A 25,815-nucleotide genomic window follows, 5' to 3' on the forward strand; every position below is an offset into this window, starting at 1 on the left:
GTGAACGTGATGAGAAGCAATGTGATTCTGCATCTATCTTGATGGCAGAAGATATCAAACATGCTGAGATTGTATGTAAAATATGCAAGAGAGAGGAATCAGTAGTGACCCCATGGCTTTTGGCTATAGCATGTCAAAAACAGAGCAACATTTGACTGAGGTGGATGAACTAAAAACAGAGCAGTTTTGGTGGCAGGTTTGGGGGTTTGCGATTCAAGAACTTGGATTTGAACATGATTGGTGTAGGGACCTAATAGCCATCCAAATGGAGATGTCAGGGGGCAGCTGCCTAAAGTCCGCGGGGTGGATCAGGGCTGGGGTGGTCCATTGGAGTCATCAGTGTATAGATGTATCTACAGCCAACTGACCTGACCAGATCGTGGTGAAGGGGGGTCACCAGAGAAGAGGAGGAATTGGTGGATTGAACCCGGGACACCCCAAGATTCAGAGTCTGAAAAGAGAGCAAGAACTAGAAAGGAGATGGATAGGGAGGTGCCTGCAAGGTGGGAGAGCTAAGAAAGGTGCCGTCCCAGCAGCCAAGTGACGGAGGGACAGATTGATCAAGTTTGTCAAATAAATGCTGGTGGGTGGGAGTAAAGTGAAGACTGGGAATGGGCCACTGTGTTTGAGAGATCATTAATGACCTTGACAGAAGCAGCTTCAGTTGAGTGGTGGGATGAAAGCTTCAGCTAGGTTCATGAGAAATGGGAAGAGAGTAATGGAGGCAGTGACCATAGACAGCTCCCTGGAAGAACTGGAGAGTGGTTGGAGGAGGATGGGAACTCAAAGCAGGATTTTTTTGTAAAAGATAGAAGATGTATGTGTTTGTATGCTGATGGAAATGACCTATAGAGAGAAGCAATTTCATGATGTGGGAGATAAAGATGACACCTGGAAGGGCAATGTACTTGAGAAAGCAAGAAAGTCTGGGATCCAGGAGACAAACAGTTAGAAATAAATAGGAGCAAAGACAGAGCCAGTGTTTTGAAAAGCAGGTATTTGATGGTTTTTGAAAAGGAAGTTCTTTATAGAGAGGCAAATTTCTCTACTGATTGCTTCTACTCTCTTAGGAAATTGGAAGTAGGGTCCCTTGTCTGAGAGTCATCTAAGAGAGTGAGAGGGTGAATTGAACAGGAGAATTTATATTGCCAGGCAGCCTTAGGGGTCACTTGAGGTTAGTGGTCATGATTCTAAAGTTCGGCCCGTCACTGTGCTAGTCTCCAATTTGGATTTTCTCCAGCCATATTCAGCTGTAAACACAGAGTTGTTTTTAAACTAGATTTGATTCTTCCAGAAAGCATGAAATCAGCACACACTGTCTGTCAGACCATATGAGAGGTGACAGGGATCCAGAGATGTACACAGAATCCAGCCCTGAGGGAGCCCACTGTCAAAGTGGGGGAAACAGGCATGTCAGTAGCCACATGAAGTCCAGGAGGTAGGATAGACTAAGCGGGGAGCACATAGAGGGGGCATGGGCCCAGGGGGGGAATCCACTCTTTCTACTGGAGATGACAGCTGAGTTGATTCCTGGAAGAAGGGTGGGTTTTAGTCACATGAAGGCAGGGAACTGTGTGGGGAACAGACAGTGAGCCTGAGTGAAGGCTCAGAGGCCTAAGAGAGCAGGACATCCACCAGGCTAACACCCGAGAGCAGGGTAGTCTGAGAAGAGGCCGGAGGAGGTAAAACCGGAGTGCAGAAGTCTCCATGGGCCGAGCACCCTTTGCCAATGGTATTGGAGGTCCCCGGATTAGACCCAGTGAAAGATGTGGATATCCAACCTCTGCCACGTGCCAGGGCCTGGGCTCGGTACCTGGCCCAGAGTTATCTGGCCTGACTGAGGTGATCCTTCAGCACCTATTACTGAGCCCTGCTCACTTCCAGGGTCTAGACTGCATTTAGCAAATCACAAACATGTGACACGTATGCCCTTCTTTCAGAAACTCATGTCTAGCCACCCCCATCTGCTTTGGCAGCCAAGGGCACCTGAGCTGGGCTGAATCCAAGCAGAAAATGTGCAAGTAAGGGAAACTCCAGCCTGCTTTGGTGAGGGAACCTTGGTCCTGATGGGCCCTGGACGCCCAGGATGGCTCAGCCCTCTTGGGGTTAATACGGGCATGTGTGTTTTGCTCCATGGATGGAAGATGCGACTATCACAGCCCCTTGGAGCCCTCTCCCTACAGTCAGCGGGGCACGAGTGTAATGGGGCAGGAGAGAGGCCTCTTTCTTCCAAGCAGATCTTGGCTGCAGGGGCGGTTGGTGGAAGGGGTGGACGTGGAGGTGACAGAAGAGCGCAGAGCTAAATTCCCAACGCCCAGAACTGACACTTGGGCAGCAGAAGGATTTGTTAAATCATTCAGATCACACTTGTGTTTACAACGTAATAAAAAATGCAAATTTTACAGAACTACATTTATACAAAGTGGAAGTCTCATTACCGTTCAGTGCACATTCCTCCTGTTTTTGTCCCTATATTGACATACATTTATTAATGGTTACTCTTTATAAGAATGGAAATATACTACATACAAATGCATTGAGGTTTTTTTTTTTTCCTTAGCGTACTTTGGGCATCTTTGAATTTCAATAGTAATCAAAGAAATGGGATTTGGAGGGAAAAGAATGTGGAGGGAAGATTGGGGGAGGGAGTGAGCACACATCAGCTGGGTACCCGGTACCCACCGGGCCCTCTGTGACTGGCACGTGGGGTATACTTTTGAAGAAGGGCTTCCTGGCCTCCTGTGTCCTACAAAGAGGCATTTTCCTGCCACGTGACCCTCATCCCAGTGGGTCACTAAGTGTCCTCATACAGTGTTAACCTGACAGTTTCCTGAGCTGGGATACAGTCACTCAGATGACAGCCTGTGGATACAAAGGAGCCCCGTGTAATATCCAGCATCGCCTGCCCCAGCCTCCCAGGGGGGACCCTGGTCCATGTAAAGGGGGCCATTCCGGTGGAGAGAGGCTGATGAGCGTCGAGCCTGCCGGCCTCTGCTCCTCGGAAGGCAAGCGTCTCCAGGTCTGAGCCCTGCCCTCAGCAGTCTCTACTCTCACCTCCTCCTAGACCAGGTCACGAAAAAGTGGTGAAGAAACACACGCCCTCGATGTCAGCTCCAATAGCTAAAACACCCCCCTGCATAATTCATATAATCACTTCCTCCATCATTTTCTTCTTCTTTCTCAAATAACCCTTACTTTGCTTTATTACTCTTCGTAGCACTTTTCATCACTGGAAACATGACATCGGCAGTCGGCTGACTACGTCCCCACAGGCCACATCTGGCCAGCAGCCTATTTTCCTGCAGCCTGCAAGCTAAGATTGTTTTTCTTTTTTTGAAACATTTTACAGTGTTCTAAAAAAAAACCCCAAAACACAAAATCAAGGAATATGCAACAGAGTGGTGTGTGGCCCTTACTACCTACGTACGTGCTCTCTGTCCCTTCCCAGAAAATTTGCTGACCCCAGCATTTTGTAATTATTGGTTCTTTTGTTTGTTGCTCATATGTTTGTTTCTCTCTCCCACCTCCATCATGCAAACTCCCCAAGAGTGGGAACTTTGCGTAGCTCATATCCTTAGACCTAGAACAGTGCTTGACAGAAGCAGATGCTCAGGAAATAGGATTTTTTTTCATTGGATGAAGGAAAGAATGAAGACCCTGAGATGCCTTTCAGGGTCCAAGGTTGAGAAGCATCTTGGAGTGTCTCAGCCTTCACCTGAGGTCCTGTTCACCTTGAAGAACCCAGGTCTGGGGTGGAGAGAATGGGAAATGTGGCGGAGCCCTGGGTTGGAGCCACTGCATGGGAGAAGGATTAGAGAGACTGGAAGCACAGGGGGAGCCCTGGGAAGAAGCTCAGGAAGGGCAGGGAAATGGGCAGCTCTGGTACCCAAACGTCCCGGAAGGAGGCTGTGGAACCTGACCAGGCAATCCCAACTGATTGGCACAGCACCATTCTTGTCGAGTCAGACACGAGAGAGAAAAGTGAGGGGGCTTCCCTGGTGGTGTAGTGGTTAGGAATCCGCCTGCCAATGCAGGGGACACGGGTTTGAGCCCTGATCCGGGAAGATCCCATGTGCCACAGAAGCAACTAAGCCCGCGCGCCACAACTACTGAGCCCACGAGCCACAACTAGTGAAGCTGGTGTGCCTAGAGCCTGTGCTCTGCAACAGGAGAAGCCACCGCAATGAGAAGCCTGCACACTGCAACACAGAGTAGCCCCCGCTCGCCGCAGCTAGAGAAAGCCCATGCGCAGCAACGAAGACCCAACTCAGCCAAAAATAAATAAATAAAGTAAATTAATTAATTGAAAAAAAAAAAGAAAAGAAAAGTGAGGCTGCCAGAATGATAGTAAAGGCATCTGTGGGCTGTAGTTACGACAGCTTCAGATTACAAGGATGAGCATCCCACCTGCCTGTAACTTTTGGGGTACTCCACTGTTTCCTTTTCTCTCACTCTCTCTTTTTCTCTTTTTGGCTGCATCGTAACATGTGTGATCTTAGTTCCCTGACCAGGGATGGAAGCCGTGCTCCCTGCAGTGGAAGCACAGAGTCCTAACCACTGGCCCGCCAGGGAATTCCCATTCCTTTTCTCCTTGAGCAAGAATAACAGGGCTTTGGGGTTTAGATTTATCAGACCCGTGATGATGGCATCCCCACAGTTGTTGAAATCTGTTTTACATATACTGTATATTGATTCTCCTCTTGTTTTAAGTGTATTTATCTTCATTGCCAATGTAAGTATTTCTGTAACATGCAAAGATGTATTTATACATTCTGTGTTATCGATTTTTCTCATGCTGGAAACAAATTTATCTCTTTTTTAATGAAAATGTACCTGGGAAATAGTAAGATTGACTTATGGAGAAAGGTACGGGGAGGGAGGGAGGTGGTGCCGACCTGGGTACACTGTCCTTGGCCGCAGCTGAAGGAGACATTGTGGGACTTCCAGGAGGTGCCTGTTTAATTGGAGGAAACTGCTCTCAGAGGCAAGGGATGCTTACAGAGTTCTTTTGTGAGACAGTCTGATGTGCTCACAGGAGTCAGCTATGCTTTCAGCTAGGGAAGATCCCAAAAATCAGCCATCCAGGCCAGGAGATGCAGAGAAGCAGCTCCTATTGGTCCCAAACCCAGTTTCAATAGGGTTCAATTGAGTAAAAGATACTGGCTCAGTGGAAAGCATGGAAGAGAGGCTAAGCTTTGCCATGGGAGGATTGTAACACTCGTCGTTACTAAAAGGTGAAGTAAGGAGATAGGCAGCCGAGCACAGAGCTGGGTGTCAGCCGCTAAGTGTGCATGCCTGCACAGGACACTTAATTAGTCAATCCAGACCCAGGCAGGCTTCCTTCTCTAGAAATCCTTCCTTTAGCTCTGGCCAACAGGCTAGGTGCTTCTCCTGTGTGCTTCCAGGACCCCTCATGCAGAACTCTGCTTTAGTCCCTCTCACATTGTTTAGTTACCGTTGGTTTACTTCTCTGACCACTCATCACCCATCACTATGAACCCCTTGATGAGGCCCACCATGCATTCCTTGCCTAGGTGCCTCTGTGCCTTACCTAGTACCAACTAACTAACTAGCTAGCTAGCTGACTGTGGATGCGACACCTGGTTGGATGACTTCAGCCAGTTGTATCATGCATGATTTTGGTTTATAGAGGCACCACGTGTGCCTCTCCTCCATCTCTGTGGTGAGGGTGCTTGGACACTTCTAGCAGTTGTTGCTGAAGAGACTATTTGGGGAAACATGCTAAATTAAGCCGCCCTTGCTTGTTTGGGTGGGCGTCTTATCTGATGTGAACATCTGTCTTCTGCTGCCTGATGGCTTGGAGCCTGGATGGCTGGCTGTTCTTTATTCCTCCTTCCATGTCCCTTCCAAAACTGAGCAATCGGACAAGAGAATAAGTGCCCCAGGGAGATGACAGCTTTGGTCCATGAGTAGTCAGGCCCTCCCGCCAGATTCCAAAGAGACTTAGGTTTAGTCACTCTGAAATATGATGGTAATACTTCCTGTGTGTTAATGAGCTTGGAGACCTTCCCTGAAAGAGGCAATGTGCATTTAAGTCGGGAAAGATCCTTCTGCACAGACTCATGGCTACCGGAGATGATGGATGGAGGCCAGGGGGCTGGCACAGCAAAGATGGTGGTGGTGTTTTGGGATGGGAACAATGACCTCTAAGGGGACAGAAATGGACATGAAGCCAATAACATTTGGGCTGCCTGCTTGCATTCCAGAGATGCTCCCTGAGCCTCTGGCCAGGAGCTCCGTAGTGAATAAATAGCAAGAGGAGAGAGGAAATCTACATTTCAAACATGGGGATGAAACGGTAGTGCTGAACTCCTTGGCGGCTACACATTCATTCCAGACTCACCGAAACTGCAGTAATTTAGAGCAGTTCAGTATTTAGACTCAACTGTGTAATTCATCCTGATGTTTCCCATTCATCAAAGCCTTGTGTTTGTTTGTATTACCATGAGAAAAATAAAAAATGCGGGGGAAAAAAAAGATCCCTCTTCCTTTCATTACAGGCAGATTACGACAGAGTTACAACCCTTGGGGCCCTTTAAGCAAAGGAACATCTTGGTTTAATTAGATATAAATAATGAACAATAATTAGAAAGATTTCTTCATCAAATTTGTTATTTTGTGTTTTCTTTCATCTGTAATGTATTGAAACGAATACTGAGCTCTGTTTCTGGGCCATGTAGCAGTGCCTGAAGGAATTCCATGGAGTGTGTCTCCAAAACAGGAGGAAGCATTCATCGCTGGTTCCTCTGTGTGCAGGCTGGCAACTGTCCTGGATCTAGAGCTGAGGATGCAAATACTGGGCTACTTTGGCTCCATCTACTGAGGACCCAGCCATATAATAATAGCACAGAAGTATTGCTACTAGTTATTGGGCACTGAGTTTACATCATTCACTGCTCTAAGAGTTGAACACATATCACCTCATTTCATCTTCACAGCAGCCTCTGCTACAGGCTCCGCTTCTAGCCCTATTCTTTTAAACATTTGGGAACTGAGGCACAGAGAGGTCAGCTAATTTGCCCAGGCCCATAGTGTTAGTGCTGGTGGAGCTGAGAGGCAAGGCAGGTAGTTGGACTCCAGAGCCCCTGCTTTACCCATTCTGCTGCGCTGCTTCCTGCAATCACAGTGAGATCTTACCGCCATAGAAGCCATGCAGGGTATAGAGATGGTCAGGGAGGTGGGGGATGGCGATGTCTTCCCACAGGGAAAGGTGGCAGCTGGAACTTCAGGGTGTTTGCAGAAGTGTATCAGGTGGATGAGTAAGATAAAGGGATTCCAGGAAGAGGAAGCTCCATGGTTTGGTGCCATACATGGGGACTGTGTGGGATTTCTCATTTCAGCCTTGGCTTTGGGGTCCTGTGGAGGCAGGAGCAACAGGGGAAGATGAGATCAGAAGATGGAGGGTTGTGTAGATCAGGTGGGAATGGCTGGATCTCTTTGTGGGAACAGTAACTCAGCGAGAGGTGGGGATGATGATTCTGGTTGATTAAAAGGAGAGACAGATTCCCAGAAGAGAAATAAATAAAGAGGGATCAGGTTGGAGCCTGGAGAGAGAGGCTGGCTCACCATTGAGCTTTTTGTTTTTTGCAGTTCTGTCCTCTCAGCACACAGAGTCAGGTACAGCTCATCTCGGGACAAGTGAAAACTTTATGCCAGTTGGTCCTTCCTGATGTGACGCTTCCTTCTACCCCAAGGAAGGCACTGTTCCTCTGCCCCCAGCTCAGACATCTGCTCCTGGACCGCTGGTGGACCTACCTGACGTGCCCCCTCCCTGCGTCATGCACCTGGCCTGAGCTACGTGCTTCTCCTCCATGTACAACAGACTGAGGCTCTCAGAAGTGCTTTGTTTTATCTTCATCACCTTTTGAATAATTGTCAACACTTCAAAGTCAAGAGATTTCATGTACAAACCCAGATTTCTTTCTTTATTGAAAAACAAACTGGGCGGAGATTCTTAAAAGGCAACCATTGGGTGGAACTCCAGAACAGCTGCAAGCTGTGGAGGGAACATGCCTCTTCACTGACACAACCTCTGAGTGTGTGTCTGCCCCACGCCATCTCTGAGTGTCAGAGACCAGTCACCATCGTCAGTCTTGCCAACGTGTTTCTCTTTCCTGTGCTTCTGCAGGAATTTGAGTTGGAGACCTTAAGTGTACAGCCTCCCACGTTGCCCTGACTCTTTCATATTGTGACTGTCTGTCTGTTTGTTTCTGCAGCTAGACTCTAAGCTCCTTGAGGGCAGGAAACATGTCTTTCTCATTCTTTTGTCCTTCAGGCTCAGCACAGAACCTGGTTTGAGGTGTTCAGTGACATTATTGAATTAATCTACACTGAGGAAACGTAACTGGGATAGAATGAGGCCCTGGCAAGTGGTGCTCCAGACTGAGGGACTCATACAGCTGGGGGTTGGCAGTGAAGGATGTGGACAGTGGCCACAGCCAGGCTCCGACCTCAGGAGGGCCTTGTAGCCCATGTGTGTCCCTGCAAGTTGCAACATGTACCCATGTTTCATGGCCATTTTGTATTTCAGGACATTCCAGGACCTGTCCAAACAAGTGGAGATGTCTTATGGCACCGTCCGGGATTCTGCTGTGTACGAGTACTTCCGAGCCAAGGGCACCAACCCTCTAGAGCAAGACAGCACATTTGCTGAGCTCTGGCGGACCATCAGCAAGAATGGAGGGGCTGACAACTGCGTGTCCAGCCCTTCAGAAGGCATCAGGAAGGTAGGCGAGAGCTGGCTACCTGGGCATGTGTGTGCTGTGACGGGACCATGGGGACTGTCATCCTTGGGGTAGGAGATACCTTCCCAGAGGCATCTCCTTTGAGTATCCCTGTCACCTGCAAGGTGATCCAGTTAGCAGCCTAGATAGACACTTCTCATAAGCATGTGGGTATCAGGTAAAGAGGCACACATTCTTTAGGCAGACACCCATTTTTGGCCGGAGAAGCAAAGGGGCTGGTCCTTATGGCTTTTCTAAGTTTCCAAAGGGTCAGGGAAGAGCAAACAGGTTACGCCCAAGACATGGACCTCCCTCCTCCTGGGCTCAGAGGATGGTGGCGCAGAGGGGTCTCGCCACCCCAGGTGAGAACACTTGACAAAAGCAGATGCAGAAGACCAGGTGAGAGGTAGATGGCGTAGGGAGACAGGGTTCAGGGGAGGGTGGGCACACTGCAAGATCTAGCTGTGGAGCAGAGGTGTGCTTGGGAGATGGTGATAAGGACAGCAAGCCCAGGATGGAGGCTGATTGGGAGGAGGAAGGGCAGAAAAAGGTTGATACATTCTTCAGCAGTGGGTTAGACTTTGCTCATTTATTGCAGTGAGTTACCACAGTGACCCGAATTAATCATGATCATCCCGTTATACAGATGAGAATCAGAGCCGTGGGTCACACTCCTCGTTAATTTTGATGCCTGGGGTTCCAGACTGAGGGGTTTGGTATTTATCTGCCACATGCTGCAGAACCCTTGAAGGTCCATGAGGAGGAAGGTGGTGGGATGAAGGCAGGTGTCATCAGGATGTTGCTGGTGGTGGCACATTCTTCCCAATGACCCTCACATGCAGAGGCTACTATCTCTTGGTCATTAGTGAATGATGCAAGAAAGATGTGCACCATGGCCAGCACTACTGCCTCTCTGGGTAGACCAGCTGTCCAGCCTGTCTCACTCAGCATCTCTTCCCTTCTGTTCCCTATTCAACCTACCCCACCACATCTGCAGAACCTTCACACACATGCATTCACACACACGTACACACATACATGCACACACCTGTCCAGCCTGCCTCAGTGTGTCCTACCTTTCCCTACCCATCAATTCTACCTCTGCGGAACCTTCTTGCAGGCTCTCACACAAAGGCACTCGTGCACACGCTCCCACTCACACACACTAATGCACACACATATTCATGTACACACATACCCGTGTTCTACATCCCCAGCCATTTGGCCATCCCTTAGCTTTACTGCAGAGGGCAGTGGATATAAGGGGGCAGTCTGCAGAAAGCTTAGGGGCCACTAGGACCCACCACCTTGCTCTTCATGATGAGAAGAGTCCTCAGCAGTTTGCCAGCCCCTCTCAGGAGAGCCCCAAGTGGGTCCAAGGAGAGAGGCAGAGCCTGAGTCCTGCTTCAGAAGCAATAGGCCCTGGCCCCTGAAGGCAGTGCTTTGTGTGGTGTGGGAGCCCCCCAGGGCACATGTGCTCACAGGGCAGTTAGCTTGGAGTGGTTTCTCCCTGTCATTTAGCGAAGTTGAGCAGCAGAGAGTGTCTGGGCTCTGGGGCCTGGCACGTTTGGGTGTGAATCCCAGTCCCACAGCTCACCAATGACATAAAATTGAGCACACCACTCTTCCTGTCGGGAACCTCTCAGTGTTGAGAGAGGCCTGGGCAACTTCCTGTTCCGGGTTCCCTTTAGACACTTAAAACATTTAAAAGTACAAGTTATGGTAGATTTGGAATGTTTATATTTAACCAAGTGATATCTTGACAAAAATAATAGAATGCAACATAAATGTGCTATTCCCATGCTCACAAGGTTTATTAAAACCTCTTACATCCTCGTGCACAGAGAAATACGGCGCTCTCACCTTGAGCTGCTGGGTTTTCTTTCATCCCTGACAGTGGATCTTTGTGGCTATAGGTGACCTCATTTGGAGATAATGAGCACAAAGTTGATTTAAGACCTTTTATGAATATAAGGCTTGGTCCAAATGGCCTTGGAGTTTCCCTTCTCTGATTTCCTTGTCTCTCACAGAGAGCCAATACTCCCATCCAAACTGGATGCTTATGAAGATTCATTGCAACAAGGCTACAAAAAGAACTTAGAAAAGATAGCAGCTTTTGACTTTATCAAACTTCTGTTCATTACAAGGGACTTGAAAGAAAATAAAAAGGCAAGTCACACACTACGAGTGGACATTTACAATGCATACAGTCAATATAGGATTCATATCCTGTATGGATGTTATATGAAGAACTTTTACAAATTAATAAGAAAAGCTCAATTTAATAGAAAAATGGGCTAAAGACTTGTACAGGACTTTCACAGAAGAGGTACCACATATGGCCGATAATCACATGAAGAGATGTTCAAAGTCATTAGTGTCTCCAGAAAAGGAAACTCAAGACCATAAAGATATATCACTCACTTTACCTCAATTAGACTTGCCCCAAATGAGAGGTGGTAGAAAGGATGGGAGTAACAGGGGGTTAATTGCTGGTGGTAGTGTACTCAGTACAGTCACTTTGGAAACAAGTTTGTCATTCTAGTAGAAAATGGAACACTTGCATACCCTGTGACTCAGCAATTCCACTCCTATACATCCACCCAAAACAAACTTCTGCAGCGCCTCAGAGATAAGAAAGACCACGGTAGCATTGCTTATAGAGCCAGGACCCTGGAAACAATCCAGATGAGCATTAACAGGTTAAAAAATAAGGCCTGTGGGGCTTCCCTGGTGGCCCAGTGGTTGAGAGTCCGCCTGCCGATGCAGGGGACATGGGTTCGTGCCCCGGTCTGGGAAGATCCCACATGCCACGGGGCGGCTGGGCCTGTGAGCCATGGCTGCTGAGCCTGCACGTCCAGAGCCTGTGCTCCGCAACGGGAGAGGCCACATCAGTGAGAGGCCCGTGTACCGCAAAAAAAATAAAAAAATAAGACCTGCATGAAATGAATGAACCACAGCTTGATGTAATAGTATGGATGAATCTTAGCTGAATAATATTGAGTAAAAAAAAGAGCATTAAAGGCAATTTCATATAGGTCAACTAATAGAAAATAACATTCAACATAACACCCTTTTAAACACAGGCATACACACATCCAAGGTAATGATAAAATATAAGACTCAGGGTAAGGGTTACTACAGATGGGAGAGACAGAGCAAGAGGAAGGAGAGAAGCATATTGTTGGCTCTAAGTCAGGGTCAGTGTTAGCTTTATAGTCACAGTCTTTCCTTTTTTTTTTTTTTAATTTTTCATTTCTCATTAAAATAAATAATTAATAAGTTAATTTTAAAAGAGGGCCGTTCCTAGACAAAAGGACGGGTGTCCTGAACCAAGAGTTGTGATTAATCTCATTCTTTGCACCTACCTGCTCTTTCAAATAAATAATTCCAAGCCAGCCAGGCAGAGTTTGATTTAAGACCTTTAAGACACACCAGCCGCTTCTCTCCTTGCGGGTGCCCAGGTTCAGGCCTACTCCTGGTGTTCCTCAAGAAGGCCAACGCCACCAATAATGCCCTCTGGAGCCGGTAAATCTGGAAATGGGTCGTTAGAGAGATATCTCCCCATCTCCTGTTTACTCCTAGTCCATAGTTGGCACCTTAGAAATCATCACCCTCTGGTGATATTTAGGGTCTCACGCATGAATAAAACAATGTTAAAAAAATACGTGGTGGGGGCTTTCCTGGTGGCGCAGTGGTTGAGAGTCTGCCTGCCGATGCAGGGGACACGGGTTCGTGCCCCGGTCCGGGAAGATCCCACATGCCGCGGAGAGGCTAGGCCTGTGAGCCGTGGCCGCTGAGCCTGCACGTCCGGAGCCTGTGCTCCGCAGCGGGAGAGGCCACAGCAGTGAGAGGCCCGTGTGCCGCAAAAAAAAAAAAAAATACATGGTGGAAGATGCAAATAAGGGGTTCTTTATAAATGCCTAAAGCTTCATGGTACAGAATCTAATCTTTTTCCAGTACAGAGGATGTGTTGCTTTTATGACACATTCATTTTATAAACCCCAAGCCAGCTTTGGGGTCACAAATCTCCCACTTGCACTTGGATCTTTAAGAAAAAAAACTGACTGTCAGCATTAGGCAAATGTTAAGGGTTTTATAACTGGTGTCATATAAGTGAGTTTATAGTACTGTCAGAAAGTGGAGTGCACTACATTTTTTACTGCAAGGAGAGCTCAGATCCCACTCTCAAACCTTCCTTCTGCATGTGCCTGTTTGGGTGGCTACTGTACTTACATGCTTATCTGAAACTCTTCCTGTCCCCTGCCCCCTCTGGAACTGCTCCTCAGCCCCCAGGTTTTGACTTCAAATACCTTATGAATCCCCAGCCTGAAGCACACCAGACTGGGGATGGCTGTGCCCTGAGTGAGGGCCATATCCTGAATCCAGAAACTGTAAGGAAAAATCCAGCATATTGGGAAATATGGACATGATCTTGATATTCAGGGAGGAGGGGCTTCTCCGAATCCCAGACAGAACCCGCGTGGGTGCAATGCAGGCCGCCTGGCAAAGGTGAGGACTGGATGCCCCCAAGGGATATCAGAGGAAACTGCTTTAGCAAGAGGAGGATGCTCCAACTTCTAATTTCCAGTTACTCTTTGGTGACCCTGGCTCCATTTCCAAGAGTGCTTGGTAGTGGAACAATGTCTAATTGCTGCTAAAGTCAAGGAGCTTGGTGTTGAAAGTAACCTCAGAGAGCTGCTATTTTTTTTTTTTCCTTGTGCTGCAGCTTTTAATGACCTGAAACCAATTTAGGTGGGAAATTGCTTAGCAAGAGGTGATCACTTTTGCACAGTATCAGAACCAGAGAAAGGAATTATGTCATGGTTTCCCCCCCTGCTGTGACCTACTCCTTCATGCCAGCCATCACTCAGATAAGGAGGGGGCAGCCCTTTCTGGGCCCTGGCGAAGAAAGCAGAAGGGATTTGGAAGCAGAGGGAAGTTTATTTATTTATTAAAAGCCCACAGTGTGCAGTTTTTAGAGCAAACCTGCATGGTGCCCAGCAATTCTCAATAAATACTGATTGTCCCTGAATGAATCATCTGTTTGTTGTCTGACTGAGCAGAGACACATAAATCAGGGGTGTAGTTGGTGTCATCAGTGAGTAGGTTACCCTCTGTGAATTCCTTGATGGGAGGGATGAGGTAAATAGCTTTATAGTCCCTTGTCTCTTGATACCCACCTCTTCGGAAAGAGGTCCTGCTGGTCCTTGGAGAGTAGAGAGAGGCTGCCTTCATTTCTCTCAGCCACCTGTACTTGTCAGGCGTGAGGCAGACTAGAGCAAGGGTCCACAAACTATGGTCCATGGGCTAAATCTGGCCCACCACCTGCTTTTACAAATAAAGTTTTTTTGGAACACACACTCGGTCATCTACATACTGTCTGTGGCTGCTTTTCTGCTACTTCGGTAGAGTTGAGTAGTTGTGGCAGAGACCACGTGGTCTCCAAAGCCTAAAATATTTCTTACCCTGGCCCTTTGTAGAAAAAGTTTTGAGGATCCCTAGCCCAGAGCCATGGGTGCTCCAGGGATACTGTCCATCGGTCAATGCCATCTGATGACTTATAGACATATCCAGTAGCTTATCATCTAAGCTCTATAAAACTACCTACTAGAGTATATAAGCACGTCTAGCAGGCAGTTCCTCCTCTGGCTTTATGTCATTACCTAAGTTCCATACCATCTAGTAGCATACAGACTTTGTCCTTTCTTGTTCTTTTCAGGCCTACCTCTGATGGCCCACAGTCTTTGCCCTCACTACACTGGGACCCAGCCTCACTCCTGACCTGGCCTAATCCCCCCCTGAAATCTACTGAGCAGTCACTATGTACCAGGCACTCTGCCAAATGATCTACATATATTGTTCTATTTATCCTAAACAGAACTACTTGATTATTATTGTCTCCATCATGTAGAAATGGGACTGACCTTCAGGGAGATTAAGTGGCTTGTTCAAGGTCACGTGGACGTGAGTAAGCCATGGCACAGTCATGTCTCACTTCAACCTTGCCTCTTCCCATGGGGTTACATCCCCATTTCTATACCCAATGTGTCTGCACCCCCTTGCATACTGTTTACTTGTGCTTCTATTTCTCTTCCTCTTTTACACCAAAGTAGCAAGATATATGCCTGGCTCCCATGTTTAAAAGTCTTAGTTCTCTTTCCATGTGACATAGCAAAGGTTATTTAAGTCTGTGATTTTATCTTTTGATTTCCCAATTATTAAAAATATCGATTAGAGAAACTCGGATGCAGAATTGAGCTGGCAAGTGGTTCGAATTTGTATGCTAATAACTTTGTCACATGGAATCTGACTTTAATGTTGTTGGTAAGACTTTTAAAATTTTTCTTTAGCTTGATCAACTCTATGAAGTAACACCCAGCATAACCCCATTTCTGTACAGTGTCAGGGCTAACCCAGGCTGCCAATTTATTAAGTCTTTCCATAAATCAAACCTAATATTTAATAACATTGTCAAATAGAATACAGTTTAATAGTTTAAATGTCAATCTTCACAGCTCATTGGGCTCTTTGAATAAATAGAGAAGTAGCTTGTTCCAGACCCTGTGGCTGGAGATAGTATTTTTCAGATGGAAGTCACTTCGCAGGCAAGCAGTTGTAACAGAAGGTTGTTTTTTCCACTCAGTAAATATCGCTGAGGTCATAAAGTGTGAATGCAAATGCAGGAAGAAAACGGGCCCACAGATCTTATTTATTTCCACACTGATCTAATGCTTGCCCTGGCGCCAGATTGACTGTGGGTATCACCAGTCAGCACCTGCCTTCATTCCTTGCCCTGGCTCTCTGCTCTGTGACAAGGGACACTCTCATTGTACACACTCCCTGCTGAGTGCCAGGAACCATACCTTGTGGCAGAAAAGGTGGTCCCCAGAAGGACTACAGTCTTCCATGGGAGGATCAGGAACTCTGATGCCCCACAGTGCCCTCCATTTGGAGGGAGCAAAGTGAGGAAGCATCCTGCTTCCATGGCATACTGGAAGTCCTTACTGAGGAGTGGGGAGAGACTTACATGGGATGGCGCTCCTTTATATCTTGGGGATGCTAGGTTCAGTGATCCGGAAGGTTTGGTCAAGTTGATGAAAGGAATCCTTTGATGCAGGTCTGACCCCCCCAGGAAAAGGACTGGTACAAACTAGGCAGCCCTGTTCGGTGGAAACCAACAGTGCTGTTCTCTGTAACAGCAGTGGGCTTTGTAGGCATATGCTCCAAGACACATATTTTGTCCTTTTTCTGCTGCTAAGTCAGTGCACATTGGGGATTCTACACGCCTCCTTCCTTCTCAGACACTCACAGACGCTGGATAATCATTCATCTCTATTCTTTTTGTTTTTTTTTTTTTTGGCCACACTGAGCAGCTTGTGGGATCTTTCTTAGTTCCGACCAGGGATTGAACCTGGGTCCTCGGCAATGAAAGCATCGAGTCCTAATCACTGGGCCACCAGAGAATTCCCCATTCATCTCTGTTCTTTCATTCTTGCTCAAAAGGCACTATATCCTTTTTTAAAAAAAAAAATTATTGGAGTGTAGTTGATTTACAGTGTTGTGTTAGTTTCAGATGTACAGCAAAGTGAATCAGTTATACATATATATCCACTTTTTTATAGATTCTTTCCCCATATAGGCCATTACAGAGTATTGAGTAGAGTCTGTATGCTATACAGTAAGTCCTTATTAGTTATCTATTTTATATATAGTAGTATGTATATGTCAATCCCAGTCTCCCAATTTATCCCTCCCCCCATCTTACCCCCAATAACCGTAACTTTGTTTTCTACATCTGTAACTCTGTTTCTGTTTTGTAGATAAGTTCGCTCGTACCCTTTTTTTTAGATGCCACATATAAGTGATGCCATATGATATTTGTTTCTCTGTCTGACTTACTTCACTCAGTATGACAATCTCTAGATCCATCCATGTTGCTGCAAATAGCATTATTTCATTCTTTTTTAAGGCGGAGTAATATTCCATTGTATATATGTACCACATCTTCTTTATCCATTCCTCTGTTGATGGACATTTAGGTTGCTTCCTTGTCCTAGCTATTGTAAATAGTCAAAAGGCACTATATCCTTTTTGCAAGTTGGATGGTCTCTTCTCTTTATTCCTTCATTTATTCACTTATTCATCCATTCAATAAATGTAATTTGAATAGCTTCCTCCTAAGAGCTTGGATATGTGAAGTTAAGTTCCACTTTCAATCAGGTTTAATCTGTGGCTTTGGTCAAGAGAATTCACATCTCTGAGCTATCTGTGAGACTGAGACAAGCCTGCCCAGATGAGTTGAGTTTACCAGTGCAAAAATGGAAAGTGTCCAGTGCGGATTGCAGTACAAGGTTGACATTGAGTAGATGTCAGCAAAATGCCTTAGCACCTACTATATATTAGGAAAAGAACATAATAAAAATATAAGGACAAATAACACTTAGTCTTTTTATGAGGTAGAGTTGACAAACAATAAAATGCACTTATATTAAATGTTTATTTCATGGGTTTAGACTATTATGTACAACTGTGTAATCACCACCCAAAAGAAGATAGAGTCATCCCTCAGTATCTGAGGGGGATTGGTTCCAGGACACCGCAGATACCAAAATCCATGGATGCTCAAATTCCTTATATACAATGGTGGAGTATTTGCATATAACCTATAAGCATCCTTCTGTGTACTTTAAATAATCATCAGTCATTATAAAATTACTTACAATACCTGATACAATGTAAATGCTATGCAGATATTTGTAAATACAATGTAAATGCCACACGAATCAGTGCCAGCATGCACGCAACCAATTCAGGTTTTTCTGTTTGGAATTTTCTGGAATTGTTTTTTATATTTTTCATCCACGGTTGAATTCTCGGTGCAGAACCCACAGATACAGAGGGCCAACTGTGTAGAACATTTCCATCACCTTGAAAAGTTTTCTCATGTCACTTTCTAGAAACGTCTCTCCGTAACCTCAAAAGCGACCACTTATGAATTTCTGGTACCACAGATTAAATTTACTGTTCTTGGAATTCATATAAATTGAATAATATAAAATATGTATATTTGTGTGTAGTTTCTTTCACCCAACAAATATTTATGAGATTTAACCATGAAGCCGTAGATATCAGTACTGAGTTCTTTCTTCTTTTTTTTTCCTTTGAGTAGTATTCCACTATATTAACAAACCTTAATTTCTTTATCCATTCTCCAGTTGACATACGTTTCACTTGTTGCCAATTTAGAGCTATTATGAATAAGGCAGTATGATCATTTTTGTACAAAATTTTGTGGACATATGTTTCCATTTCTCTTTGCTAAATACGTTAGAGTGAATTTTCTGGGTCATAGGGCAGATGTATGTTTACCTCTGTAAAAAACCTCCTGACCACCTCCAATGTGATTATTCTATTTTACGATCCCACTAGTGATACCCTGCTTATGTGCTTGTAAATTCCAGTTGCTGGACATCCTAACCAACATTTAGTGTTGTCAGCATTTGGGACAGTAAACAATTAAGTGGCTGTGAGGTTATCTCATTGTTTTAATTTGCATTCCTTTGGTGGCTAATAATGTCCAGCACTTTAATGTGCTTATTGGGCATCCATGTTGCTTCCTTGGAGAGGGGTGTGCTCAAGTCCTTTTTAAATTTTTACTGGGCACTTCGTATTTTCATTGTTGATTTAGATGAGTTTTTAAAAATATATTCTGGATATAAGTCCTTGATCAAATATAAGTGCTCCAGATATAATTCCCAGTCTGTAATTTGCCCATTCATTTTCTTAATAATGTCTTGTGGAGAGTAGAAAATTTTAATTTTGATAAAGCCCCATATATCAATTTTTCTTTTCTTTTGCGTTTAATAATTCTTGTGTCCTAAGAAAGTTTTGCCTACCTCAAAGTTCCAAGTTTTCTTCTAGAAGTTTTACATTTATGTCTACATTGCATTCTCAAATTAGTTTTTGTATATGGAATAAAGAAGTAGTCCAGATTCACTTTTTTTTCCCCATGTGTCTATCCAATTGACCTAGCACCATTTATTTAAAATGGTGTATTTAATTAACAAGTGCCTTGTATTTAATTAACTTGTATTTAATTAACAAATGACTAGGTGCTTTGATTGAAAATCAACTGGACGTATATGTGTTGGTCTGTTTCTGGATTCTCTATTCCATTCCATTGATCTATATATCTATTCTTATGCCAATAAAAAAAGTCTTGATCACTACAGCTTTATAATAATTCCTTAAATCAGGTAGTGCTTTCAACTTTGTTCTTCTCTTACAAGATTATTTGGTCAATTCTAGAACTTTTGCACTTCCGTTTAAATTTTATAATTATCTTGTCAATTTCCTCAAGAAAGCTTGAGATTTTGATAGCTATTACATTGAATCTATAGATCATTTGGGGGAAAACTGATATCTTTACACTATTGAGTTTTTTAATACGTGAACATAGTTGTTCCTTTTAAAACATCAACTTTTGATATTATTGATTTTCTCGATTGTTGTTATATCTTATTGATTTCAGCTTTTTTGTTAATTTTTTCTTACTTCTATTTACTTTGGTTTCAATTTGCTCTTACCTCTTCTCGCTTCTTAATGTTGAAACTTAGATCATTGATTTTACTCCTGTTTTCTTTCCTGATATAAGTATTTAAAGCTATACGTTTCCCTCTAAGCACTGTTTTAGCTGAATTCCATGAATTTTTATATGTTGCGCTTTCATTATCATCAGGTCAAAATATAAAGCATCGGACTCAGTCTTTTTCTTCAGGTATCCCTACTGAGTTCTGGAGGACAACAAATGGCTGTGATTTAGTGTGGAAAAGGGTATGAGAACAGAAATTGGGGATTTATTCTGCTTAGTGAAGTTGAGGAAAGCTTCCGAAGGTAGTCCTGTCATGTACCTACATTTTACAATCCAAATGCCTCAATTCCTTTTTAGTTTTGAAGATACAAATGTGAGAATGTGAGAGAAAACTGACAAGCAGGAAATAAAATACACAGAAAACTAAAGGAAACCAGAGAGGCAGAAAAGACAGTGGAATGCCATGTGAACAAAACTTCATTTTTATTTCTTCTAAATGTATAGTTTCCTCGTAGGAGAATGACGGCAGTGGTATTTTCCCTGTTTAACAATTGCTGTCTACAGAACCCCTGCTCTGGGTCTCAGGCTGAGTTCTGGCTGTCTTGACCCTGTAATATACCTGAGCCTTCTTCACATGCTTTAAATCTGTGGTCCAACCCAACTCCAAGGGCACTCAGGTTAAATAGCCCCCAATCCATGACAACGTTTAAAATAAGAGGTTTTGAGAGGAAATCTTAGGTTATACATTTATAATTTAAATGTGTATGTCATTTAAATAAATATATGTCACCATTTTTAAAAGTTTAGACTATTTCTAAAAATAAGCAGAAAAAAAACAGTTACACATATTTTTTTCACCACCTAAATAAGGCTCTAGGAATTCTTGTGGGTATTTCTGGGGAGTCTTTTTTGAATCTCTGCAAATGTTTTACATAATTATGATGTTAGAGAAAATATGTTTTATCCTGTACTTTTTTAACACTGTTGTAAAACTTCAAAAATCATTTTAGTGGCTACTTAATATTTATCAAATAGATGTAAAATTAAACATTTCCTTCTTGATTGTCACTTGGGTCGATTCCAATTTTTCACAAATACAAATAACATTATAGTGAACATCTTCGTGCCTCATGGTTTTTCAGTTACTATATTTATTTCTTCAGGTCAAATTCTCAAAAGTGGAAATATGGTGTCAGAAAAGGATATAAACGTTTAAAGCTCTCAACAAAATATTCCTGAGTACTGCCAAAAGCAGGGCTTTGAATAAATTACATTCTATCTTTGGGATCAAAAGAATACTCAGGCTTCAGTGTTGTTTCTTGTTTTTGTTTTTGTTTTTTCATTAAATCCTTGTGGATTTATCTTTAGAAGGAAAAGCCTTTTAATAAATTGGTATTTTTCTACTTTTCTCAAATCCTTTATAGTGATTTTTTAAAATTTCTTTCTCTTTCTCTTTATGTAGGTACATATGAATTTTGACTTTATTTTGCTTTATTATTCTGGGGACTGGAGTGGAGAAGAAATCTCTTTCTTTTCAACTCACTTTTTTCTTGGCCTACATTAGGCAAAATTCATGAATTTTGGCAGTTTGAGGAAACTGAATAAGATCATGGTTAGACACCTACCTTTGTTTAATAATAAAATTGATGCACCTAACAACCCCTTCCTCAAATGTGTATTTATGCAATGATTTGATGTTTGAAGTATATGGGGTTTTTATTCATTCATTCTTTCATTAGTCAACTCATTTACTAGTGGTGAGCTCAGTTAATATGTAAGAGTGGGCTTGATACTTTCCTGATAAAATTGAGTTAGACTTGGTATAAGGTCAAAGTGAAGGTGAAGGCTGGTTTGGGACAGGATGTTATTTCAAAAATAAAAGATTTGTGTTACTTTGCCCAGAGTTTTCCTTCCTTCCTTTGGGGCCTTGCATCAAAGTTTGGACAATCAGGAGGTTAATTTAATCGCAGTGTCTACTGTTAGAGAGCCCTCGACGGATCAGGGGTGGGGATAAGTTTCTTCCGTGCATTAATTAGCTCAACGGTGCTTCTACACAACTCGTTTATTAATTAGGAAACTAGAGTTTAAGGAGGGCAGGGGACTTGCTGAAAATCAAGCTTGAGTCAATATCGGACCCAGGGTTTGAACTCAGTATTTTTCTCACTCCAGCACCTGTGTCATTACCTGGTGACACTGTGCAAAAATGGAAGAGATGCATGATCAAAATGAAGCCTCAGCTCCTGCTGCCACTTACCTAGTGTTTTCATCACAGGAAACCTGAGCAGTTCCTTCCCCTCCCCTCACCTTTATACACCTGGGTACGTGCTGCTTGGAAAGCCTTCCTTTTCTTTGTTGGCCAGGATGATTCTTGATTATCTCTCCAACCTCAGCAGGAGCGTTCACTCTTCCTGACCCCCTGCTGGAGCTTCTAGTTTCTCAGGGCAGGGCCAGGGGCTCCCTTAACACCCTATGCATCCCAGAGTACAGATTCATCAGATGTCACCCCCATCCTCAGTGCCCTGCTCTGTCACATCCTGACTAGACTCTGAGCCTCCGTAGGGTTGGGCCTGTCTCTTATTCATTTGTTTGTCCCCAGGGCCAAGAGCAGAGGTAGGCACAGGGCAATGAACATGGACATCCAAAACCTTTTATCCTTTCAAAAATCAAACAAAATAAATGTTCAGTGAGTAAGAAATGAGAGTATTCAGAAATGCATCCATGTGCATCTTTCTTCAAGAAGAATGAGCAGGATTGCTGGGATCTAGTTGCAGAGGGGGCAAGAAGGGATGAGGAAGGGTGGGGAGGGCAGGGGGCTTAGTCAGTGTCCTGGAGCAGGTTTCCGTGCAGTTGACTACATTGGCCTCTTCATAATGCCCTACAGCTTAATTTTGTTTGATGATGATTGGTTTGGGATAATACAGTGCTAAGGTCAAGGAAGGCCCCCACTGTGCCTCCCTTATTAAATTACTTTGCTTTGGGTTTTGAGCATTGCCAAGCAAATCTTGTTATGAATTCTTCAATTACTTTCTTTTGCGATTTTTATAATTTGGTAGGGTAAGCTTTGGAATCAAACCAACATCTGTGCCATCATGCTAACTCTGATTCCTTTCTTTTTTTTTTTTTTTTAACATCTTTATTGGAGTATAATTGCTTTACAATGGTGTGTTAGTTTCTGCTTTATAACAAAGTGAATCAGTTGTACATATACATATGTCCCCATATCTCTTCCCTCTTGCGTCTCCCTCCCTCCCACCCTCCCTATCCCATCCCTCTAGGTGGTCACAAAGCACGGAGCTGATCTCCCTGTGCTATGCGGCTGCTTCCCACTAGCTATCTATTTTACGTTTGGTAGTGTATATATGTCCATGCCACTCTCTCATTTTATCCCAGCTTACCCTTCCCCCTCCCCATATCCTCAAGTCCATTCTCTAGTAGGTCTGTGTCTTTATTCCCGTCTTACCCCTAGGTTCTTCGTGACCTTTTTTTTTTTTTTCCCTTAAATTCCATATATATGTGTTAGCGTACGGTATTTGTTTTTCTCTTTCTGACTCCTCATTTGAAGCGTGGGAGGACGTTCACTTCCCTTAAATCTGATTTTATTCTTCAGATTCCTCTGCCCCATAATTTGCTTTTTACCCAAGTCTGATACACTTCACCGTAGTGCTGTCTATAATTGTGGGCTGATTCCATTCTATTTGTTCCACTGAGTATTATGGCTTTAGGTTTTATGACTTAAGTTTTTGTATTTTGAACTGAATTGTTTTGTTCTTTGATTACATTAAAATCAAGAAGCAGTAGCTGGTGAGAAAAATTTTGATTTTTTGTGTCAGTCAGATCGTTGGCAGTTTTTGTTTAGCTTATTTTTATTTCCATTTTGTTGGTATAATGTTGTTTGTCCAGGAACAACAAGCAGGGAGAAAGAGGGGAAGGAAAATAACATTTATTAAGAAATTATTATGCGTGCTATTGTGTTCATACACTTTATCTTTACCATTGAGGGCATTTTGTAGTATTTCCATTTTGAAAATAAGGAATGTAAAACTCAGAGTGGTTAAACAATTTGCCTGAAGATTATCGCACTCTTTCTACCATCCGTGTGTTTATTATTATTACTATCACCATCATCATTGTCATCATCAATAAGAAAATATTTGTGACTGACAAGGGATTAAGATCCAAAATACACAAACAGCTCATACAACTCAATATTTAAAAAACAAACAACCCAATCAAAAAATGGGCAGATCTAAATAGACATTTTTCCGAAGAAGACATGCAGATGGCCAATAGGCACATGAAAAGATGCTTAACATCGCTGATTATTAGAGAAATGCTAATCAAAACAATGAGGTATCACCTCACAGCTGTCAAAATGGCCATCATCAGAAAATCTGCAAGTGAGAAATATTGAAGAGGATGAAGAGAAAAAGGAACCCTTGAACACTGTTGGTGGGAATGTAAATTGGTGCAGTCACTATGGAAAACAGTATGCATGTTTCTTAAAAACTAAAATTGGCACTACCATATGATCCAGAAATTTCACCCCTGAGTATATACCCAGAAAAAGCAAAAACTCTAAGCTGAAAAGATGCATGCACCCCAGTGTTCATAGCAGCAGTATTTACACTGGTCAAGACATGGAATCAACCTGAGTGCCCATCAACAGATGACTGTTTAAGACGATGTGAGATATATATATATATATATATATATATATATATATATATATATATAATGGAATATTACTCAGCTATAAAAAAGAATGAAATATTGCCACTTGTAGCAACATGGAGGGACCTAGAGAATATTACACTTAGTGAAATAAGTCAGAGAGAGACAAGTACTGTATGATATCACTTATATGTGGTATGTAAAAAACAATACAAATGAATGTATATACAAAACAGAAACAGAGTCACAGACAGAAACAAACATATGGTTGCTAAAGGGGAGAGGGAGTCAGGGAGGGACAAATTAAGAGTATGGGATTAACAGATACAAACTACTATACATAAAATACATAAGCAGCAAGGATTTACTGTATAGCACAGGGAATTATACCCAATAACTTGTAGTAACCTATAATGGAACATAATCTTCAAAAACCAAACAAAAAACCAAGTCACTGTGCTGTACACCCCAAACTAACATGATATTGCAAATCAACTATACCTCCATTTTAAAAACAACAACAAAAAAACCTATTTGGGTATAAGTAGTTGTTTCTACTGGAATGGGAACCTCTAATAAATAGTCCCTTTACTCTCCAACATAGAGGTATTAAGATTGGCTTTGAACCCTACATTTAAAATTTTTACCATGTGTGTGTGTAAAACACACACACACCAACAGGTGGACAAAGGCAGAGAAGCAGAGAGAGAGAGAAATGAGAGGTGGATTAACTCAAATCAGGAAGAGTAATTAGAACAGTAAGAGCTCAGAAAAGCATGCCTCCTAAGGGTCAGATAAAGGAAGCAGGAATGGTGAGGAGCCTGGTAAAGAAACTGCTCAGCAGTGAAATTTGGTATTTCTAATAGTTTAAGAATCTTCACGTTGAAAGGTTTTGGACGTATCCGTGCAGCTCGGATCTCAGACCTCAGTCGGTTATGTCAGGAAGTGATGAGCAGGCATCACTCCACTTTCTAGTGAGTATTCAGCATCCCTGGACCATGAGGTGGGCTTCTATCAGGGCCGTGACCCTGCAGGCCCCCTAGTGGCGCATCTTGCAGATTCTTTGACTTTACAGAGCTGTACAGCCTGACAGGTAGAGCTCAGAACTCGTTCTGTGAGGGAATGGGAGTCCATCTGGATCAGGACATGACCTCTTTCGTGGCTTCTCAAAGAGTGAAAGGCTATTGTGAGAGCTCTTTCTCTCTCTCTCAAGGCTGACATTTTAGCAAAGGCCATAAAGGGATCCTTAGCTACAAATAAGATTAGAAAATGAGGCTCTTCAACATAAGCCCCGCAGGGATGGTCTCTGAACACATTAAGGGATAGTCTTTAATATGAATCGTGATCACATGCAACTTTACTGCTTCTTTCTCTTTCCTGCATAGTCCAGGTTGCCAGTTTCCAACAACCCTTTATGGCTAAAGAAACACTGAGAGGATGTGTCTGCAGATGGCAAAGCTACACTGGCCTCAGGGTGTAGTTTCGTGAGTCTCACTTGAACTTTGTCTTAATGGAGTCAAGTGCTCCGTTAAGGCCACATAGTGTAGTGACTAAAGTGTGGGATTTGAGTTAACAAGAATTGAGTTTGAGAAACAGACTCACAGACTTAGAGAATGAACTTATGGTTACCAGGGAGGTGGGAGCAGGGGCAGGGGGAAGGGATAGTTAGGGAGTTGGGGATTGACATGCTATATTTAAAATGGATAACCAAGAAGGACCTACTATATAGCACAGAGAACTCTGCTCAATATTATGTAATAACCTAAATGGGAAAAGAATTTGAAAAAAAAATAGATACATGTACAT

General features: G+C 43.4%; 1 protein-coding gene across 2 annotated transcripts in view; it reads left to right on the forward strand.

The window, feature by feature from the left end:
• GRID1 (glutamate ionotropic receptor delta type subunit 1) overlaps window positions 1-25,815 on the forward strand; it is a 678,670-nt gene that overhangs the window by 615,213 nt on the left and 37,642 nt on the right. For both annotated transcript variants that reach the window (XM_027129687.1, XM_027129688.1), the window contains exon 13: window positions 8,552-8,747. In XM_027129687.1, coding sequence (XP_026985488.1) covers window positions 8,552-8,747 — 196 coding nt within the window. The remainder of the gene's footprint in view (window positions 1-8,551; window positions 8,748-25,815) is intronic.

The sequence above is a fragment of the Aethalodelphis obliquidens genome, unplaced genomic scaffold (genome assembly GCF_003676395.1).
Source record: "Aethalodelphis obliquidens isolate GAN/ISIS:26980383/991018 unplaced genomic scaffold, ASM367639v1 scaffold37, whole genome shotgun sequence".
NCBI lineage: Eukaryota > Metazoa > Chordata > Mammalia > Artiodactyla > Delphinidae > Aethalodelphis > Aethalodelphis obliquidens.